The sequence below is a fragment of the Schistocerca americana genome, chromosome 1 (genome assembly GCF_021461395.2).
Source record: "Schistocerca americana isolate TAMUIC-IGC-003095 chromosome 1, iqSchAmer2.1, whole genome shotgun sequence".
Taxonomy (NCBI): Eukaryota; Metazoa; Arthropoda; class Insecta; order Orthoptera; family Acrididae; genus Schistocerca; species Schistocerca americana.
The window spans coordinates 596,929,829-596,937,443 of NC_060119.1; the positions used below are offsets into that span (position 1 = coordinate 596,929,829).

Genomic DNA, 7,615 nt, shown 5'->3' on the forward strand with positions numbered 1-7,615 from the left:
ATTTAGGAAAAAAAATTTAAAATTTTGTATCTCTGTAACAGTTCTAGATATCTTGTTGGTTTCTTTTTATTTTAAAGATAATTACTTTATGATTACAAAGAAATCCTCCATCTGGGCTTATCTGTCAATGTTCTTTTACCATAGCATTTTCACCTTTTTTTATAATTTATGGAATTTTTTATTTTTTTTTTCTTCAAAATTGCCAAACCATAAAATTTTTATTTTTTCTGTTGATTAGTACCATATAGTTCTACATTCCCTGAAAAGGAGAGCTTTTACTTTTAGGATGAACAGGTTTTATAAACAACTGAAATTTTTGCTATACATAAAAATTTTCTTTTTTTTTTTTTTGACAACATTGTCACATAACAGGCTCATAAAAATCAAAACCTAGTCTTATTTAACATAATTTTAGATTTGAAAGAGGAGTAAGAGACTCATTTTTCAAGCATTTTAAATGGTTCCAACATGTTTGTGAAAGGTCCAAAGACCTAAAGGTTTCAATTTATACAACTTCTGTGCACTCTGTTTTGTACTGAAATTAGCCAGTCAATGAACTAAAAGTATTCCGCTGCTTCAGCATCTTCCTTTGATATAGAGTGATGCCTTCCTGTTGAAGCAACAGGAACTGGAGCACTTACAATCTTCAAAACACTGTGAACAGGAAGTGAGCACTGATGGCGTTGTTGCTGTCCTTCAGCTGGAAACCTATATTCAGCAGCTGGTCCATGTGGTAGCATAAAGATCTCTACAATTTCATTTAACTCATAACTGGTGTCTATAATATCTGCAATCCACCAGTCTCTCTCTCTCTCGCTCTCTCTCTCGCACGCGCGCGCACACACACACACACACACACACACACACACATCCCCCTTCTCGGTTGTGCTGAATATTATCCTGCTGTTTCTGAGGTGTTGGCCAAACAAACAAAATTTCTTCTTTCTTGCTCTTTAAAGTGTGTGCAGTATGAATTCGCCCATCACTTTGAGTCCAGAAATGTGTCTTCTGATTTTCTTTCACAGGAGTAGTTGTTTGGACCATTCTTCTTTTTTCTGCTCATGGAATTCTTCAATTTTCTCTTTGGACAAAATAATGAGGGCTGTGGATGTGAAACATTCCACGACTCTCATAAAATCCTCAGTGTTCTGAATTGCAGCTGTATTTGGTCTGGAAAGATTGTTTTGTAGCACAGTGCTTTAGCAGGCCTCCTACACCATCACAAGGCCCTTCCTGTGACCTGTAGCACTGTATACGCAGTCAGTTGGCACAAGAAACTTAATTCAAACAGCTGGTAACGATTTTTAAAATGACTAGGTGCACCATCAGAAATGATGATGTCCTTCTCTGCCTCTGTTTGTTGTGGAAGAATTTTGTGCATTGCTAGCAAAGCATGTGCTGAGTCATGTCCTGTGTCATCACTTATAACTTCAACACTTGTGGTTTTGTTTTGAAAATATATCAATCCCGTAAAAATTGAAACTTGGTCATTACTCCAATTATGCTCTTGTACTTCTTGTGGGAGAATTACAGACCATTTCTCAGCAAAACGCAGTGAAGCACTAAACATACTTCTTCAGCCTGTACACACCCTTTCACTTCTGCAATGTGTTGTTGGTGTTGTTGCAGTTTTTTCAGATGCTGGTGTGTTACTGCTTTCACTGACCATTTACCAAGTTCATAAGTGAAACTGTCAAAGGCAACAGTTTTCATAATTAGTTTATTTTCCTCCCATGTCACATATGTAATTCCTGCAGAGTTATCTGTTACACATTGCAGGCCAAGTGTCTGTAAAGACAGTCCTCCCATTCCAGGGCAGTCACGACAATCTTGAAACAAACATGTCTCTCACTTTACGGCACAGACTACTAATGACTTCAAACGTCCAAGCAAGGTGTCATATGTCACGTGCTCCACAAAGTTCTTCAAAGTTACCACTCAAAGTTCAAAATTCGCGCAGTAACACACATAGACAGACATCTCTAGGTGGGTGTGGAACTACCCACTTAGGTTGTAGTGCATAAAATTTTGATCCTCCAATATGTGAAGTTGTATAGTTGCTCTTATAAATTGCAAAAGTTTCTTTAATACTGCGAGTCATGTACCTCTTTATTTTGACAACTTTTTGACCTTCCATTGTTACAGTTATAGTGTCTTTTTGTTGGCATTCTGGTGAGAACAGTCCCATTTATCTTCCAGATAAAATGACTGCACTATTTGAACCTGAGCTGCTTCTACAGAATGACCGTAAAGGGGACCTGGTCTTCCAAAGACTCCTTTTAGAGGCCTCACATTTCTTTATTTGTCTATCATGTATTTTGATACTGATGGAATGTGGTTCACAATTATTTTCTTTGAAAATGTCTGGAATAATAGTTAAAACTTGCACCTTTTCACTGTAGGATGCACAATATTCAACAGCTGAATTGATATTTGTGAAAAATTCCTGGCAAGATGTGCAAGTGTGCTTTGGTTCATTTTCTTCTGAAGAGGGAATTTTCACTTTGAAGAGAGTGGTTAGTTTTGCTGTAGTTGTTTCAACCATAGCTTTAGTAATTTCTCTGCACTTTCTTGACGGATAGAGCTTATGACTCAACTTCAGTGACCACAGTTTCTTGACAGCACTGATACCTACGTATTTCATTAAGTGATCCACTATATTTAATTCTTCCTCTATTGATGCAAAATCTGCATCATTTGTACCACGGGAGGCCTCACTTTGTTCAGATAGTATCATTGTTGTTATTCTGTCAAAACATGTAGAACACAAAAAGTCGTCACTGGAAACATCTTCACTTTGAAACAGATTCTTCAAATGAGACCACTTACTCCCAGCCTGAACAAGTCTGTTTTTGTGTTTTTTTTTTGTCTTACATATCATTCTTTTATGGATATGCAAATAGTCAGCACATTTTCACTCTCCTATGGCTCCAGTCAGAAGACATTTCAAACAGTTCTTTCCACAAAACACACTGCAACTGTGTCAACTGGCAAATTCCTCACGAAAACACAGAACTCACTAGATGGTCTCTTAGAAGCCTCTTCAGTAAACAAACTAGCATTGAACAACTACAATACAGCAATGAACAACCACGACAAAGAAATTCACAAGAAACTACAAGAAAGAGTAAAAAATATCTGCAAAAATTGAAGTGAAAGAAATAACTGCAACAAAGACAATAGAAATAAACATTATAACAAAGAAATTAGTAAAAAACAACTTTAGTTAAGTCATAGATCACCCTCGAAAGTTAAAAAAAAAATGTAAGAATAAAACTTGTCCAACTTAAAAGTAGACACACTCCTTTACAGGGTATATAGTACTGGATGGTACTAAGCAACAGAAAAAAACTTAACTTTTCTGAATCGGCATTTTGAAAAAAAAAAAAAAAAAATCTATAAACTATAAAAAAATCCAAAGGAGACAGTGAAAGAACTTTGACAGGTATGTGCAAACGGAGGATACCATTATAATCATAAAACAATTATCTTTCAAGTAAAAAAACTAACAAAAGATCTAGAACTTTTACAGAGATATGGCATTTTAAATTTTTTTGCAAAATTCGCATCTTCAAAATGGTGTTCGCAGTGTCATCTTTGGAGGCATGCATCTCAGGGAAGGAATTTATTTGGAGAAAACAAAAAAAATGTGTGTTTCTTGTTTCTTACTTACTCCTGAATTTTAACATATGCTAAATTCAGTAACATCCCAGATTATGAAGATAACCGACTGCCTGAAGTGATACATGTTAGGCCAACAACTTCTCCTGGATATTGACAAAAGGTAAAATTCCAGCTGCAGAAACAAAACTACACTTCAACATCAAAACCTATAAAACACATACAATGAATGTGGTCCACTTGGATTTGTCATACTTTATCAGGTGGTAGTTAACGTTTCACGATGAAACACTTACTATAACAATTAATGACACTAATTATCTTTCTGAGCAATTCAATGCAGTAAATGAATACTGTTTAGATGTGCAACAGCATGTGCCTAGTATACAAAGGGTGCAAAGACGCATTTGATTACTGTGGAGCTTATATTATTGTAAATGGAACCAAACATTATCGTCAAAATTTCAGAAACACTGGGTTCAAAGTCCAGTATTGCAAATGTCATATTATTAGCAGGTAACTGTTTTATATTAAACAATGATGTTATACTGACTGTCTAGAAAGTTTAGGTGTCACAGATGAACAGAAGAACAATTACTTAGAATTTTTCCTTGCTGTGTATCATGTTCTTATAGTCATAATAGCTCAAGGCAAGTTATTTCGTAAGACAACATTTATTCTCTGCAGCAACAATTCATAGTTTTTACAGTAATAGCTGGTAGCATTCAAACTATTTCTGTCTTACTTATAATTTAAGAATGTGGTTCAATAGACTGGGTTCTCATTATAAGGTTGCAAAAAATTAATCACGAGATTAAAAAAGTCTACCAACACAGTAGCTGCCCCAACTCCCATCACACACTACACCAGCACATGGTCTACTGAGCTCTTGTGGTCTTCAATAGTGTCAAGTTGACACTCTTTGAGCCCACAGCACATCCGCAGGACAAGGCCTGGTATAATGTGCAGTGTGAACAGCTACTGACAGGAGTCGATGTTTCCAATGTAAGAGGGGACCCACAGTCCAATTTGTCTTATTCTATTTTATTAGGAGTGCCACAATTGTGCTGATAAAGTTCTTAGTGTTCTAATCTCACGAGTTCAAGCTTTTACAACCTGAATGAGAGCAATGTCTGTCAAAATGTGTGGTTAAGCTGCATGTAGGATAGAAATATGATTGACTGCAACCAAAAGATAACTACCATTACCTCACACCCCTGATGGATGATATTAAATTTATAGTTGCTCGATACTTATCACCATATGCTCTGTTGCTAAATATAACAAATGAACATGATAGCATTGTTATAAGCCATCATTTGTTCCTAATTAATAAGCCTTCGATTCCTCTCCCAACATGCTGCGATGTCACAAATGTAAAACCAAAAGAAAGAATCTGCAGGTATCAAACTACATCTTTATTCCACTTCATTTCATTTTTATTTTCACAGCAACACTAAAGGAAAACAGATGGTCACCAAAAGCAAAGGAGTATCATCCCTTCCAGAGAGAGAGAGAGAGAGAGAGAGAGAGAGAGAGAGAGAGCAAACTACCTTCAGTAAACACTTACAAAATAGTAACTGTATTTTTTAATGACAACTTAATGTTTCCAACTGCTAAAGTTGGAGAATGGAAAAAATAGTGAATATCTGTTCAACTAATCTGTGCCTTTTACAGTGAACAATGCACACCACCAGAAATGATACACAGTGAACAAAAAAAGTATTACACATATTTTTTTGCTTATTGTTCTTTTCCATACTCAACAGGTAAAAAAATTATCATTTGGGTAACAAATAAGATCATGATTTAAGGTAACTATAATTAAATAAATATGGACAACAAGCAGTTCAAAAGAAGAGAATCAAACCTTTTCAAATGTGGTACTGCAGAAAAGTGCTGAAGATTGAATGGATAGAGAAAATAGTAAATGAGCAGGAACTGAATCAAATTGCGGGGAAAAAACAAATGTATGGCACAAACTGACAATGAGAAAGGATTTGTTGGTATGACACAGCCTGAGGTGTCAAGAAAGTATCAACTGGGTAATGGAAGAAGGGGGGTGGGGTGAAAATCAGAGGGCAAGACCAAGCCTTGAATATAGTATGCAGGTTCAAATAGATGTATGTTGCAGTGTTGGGCAGAAATGAAAACTTGCAAAAGATAGACTTGAATGGAGAGTTGCAGCAACCCAGTCTTTCAACTGAAGACCACACCAGCAACAAAAACATTGAAATAAGGGAACAGAGCACTAATAACATCACAGTAACAAAATAGGCAGTGTTCAATGCAAAGTATTTTTTGTTATATAAGTGGTATTGTTCTAAATGAATGAACACTAGAATTCAGAAGGAATGTAAATAACTCGTCAGCAGTGAAAGTAATTTTAGATTGGCAATCAATAAGAATAAACCACTATTAACAAGACATATGTTCAACATATGGCATCTTGTTCCCATCAGCAACCTGAAAACGTAAACTTTGTTTACACGACAAGTAATAACACTCGTGTGTTAACAATGTTCCTGCACAATAATATTAGTGTAGTGTATCAAAGCAAGGCGCCCTACGGTATTATTACCAATCTCTGACGACTGAGGTAGTGAGGGCAGAAAGAAAATAAGATATTCGGAAGCTATTCAACGACAGCATGTTACGGCCGCTAAAAACGGGATGTGCTCCAGCATGATTAAGCTGTTTATATTCCCTAAGCAAAAAATTGCGAACTTTCAGATCTAGCGGGTGATTTCATGACGTCCAACAACATTACAAGTACCGTATGAATTGCAGAACTCTTTGCTTCGTCAAGCGAAATTCTGGTATAGACCGTGATAAAAGACATGTCGCTTTACGAATTTCTGATAATCCTTTGAGTGTTTCAACAAAATTAAAAGGCCGTCAAGGTATGTGTCCTGAATGATTTGATCGTAATGCATTCAAACACAATCAGAAATCAAACATTAATACAGCGCATACTACCATCACATAGTTGCTAAACTCTCATTCTTCGTAAATCAGGAACGTCGATGTATAGTTTGTCATTAATATTTGATAATTTTTGCAAAAAAAGTTAAAAATCTTCCAAATTTGCCCCTGAAACGTTCATGGAAGCGTTGCCTCACGTACAGATCTTGTAACAAGCTACTGCTCAAGATCACAGGCTTTTGAAGCTATAATACACTAGTTCTTTTCTAGACTATTCGCAACACATAACCTCAAAATTAATAGTGTTACCTTTAAAATTTTTAATCACTAGTTTCTTGGCAGCACCGGGCTTTGTTGTGACTAGCGACGCCTTGTTTACTCCATTCTGATTTGACAGAGCTGAGAAGTTAGCTCTCTTCTGATTATTCGTTGTTGTGTCATTCATAGTTCTTTCCTCCTCCTCCACCTCCTCCAGTTTCAATTTCTTACTTATGTTATCACTGTCAGTGGTTGTTTTTTTTCTTTTGGGGCTCACACGGTCCTCGGCCTGCTGGGCTTCATGAACATGAATCCTTGTGTAACTTGACATAGAAATGCATGACACGGCCGGAGCCTCGCAAGTAGTTCTTATTTCAAACTGTAACCTATTAACTTGACACAATCACAAACGCCATTCTTCTCAAAGACGAATCTGAATAACCTAATAACTGCATTAGATGGTAAAATCAATGATTATATAAATTTCTGTAGTCTTTGGGTCCACACAAACTTTGCACCTCACTATTTAGTTCACCTCACTCCAAGAAGGTGACACTAGTAATCAAAGAATTGTCTTGTACACATGAATACCAAAGACGCACCACGGTATTGTATGCCGATCGCACAGATGGCAAACTGCCGCAACTGCGTTATTTCAGAGATAATAGATGGCAAAATTAACTATTCGCAACTATACTCTGCAGATGACCGTGAACTACAACACAGAGTAAAATGATAACTATGCCCCCACTAACAGTTTTGTTCCAGCATCAGCCCCGACGGAGCATGGGAAGAATGACGATCACGAATT

The 7,615-nt window shown here is 36.5% G+C and overlaps 1 protein-coding gene across 1 annotated transcript in view; it reads right to left on the reverse strand.

Annotated features, from left to right (window-relative positions):
* Positions 1-7,389, reverse strand: part of LOC124606971 (cullin-4A) — a 109,492-nt gene extending 102,103 nt beyond the window's left edge. The window contains exon 1 of the mRNA XM_047139113.1: positions 6,856-7,389. Coding sequence (XP_046995069.1) covers positions 6,856-7,135 — 280 coding nt within the window. The 5' untranslated portion in view covers positions 7,136-7,389. The remainder of the gene's footprint in view (positions 1-6,855) is intronic.
* Between the last annotated feature and the right edge of the window lie 226 nt (positions 7,390-7,615).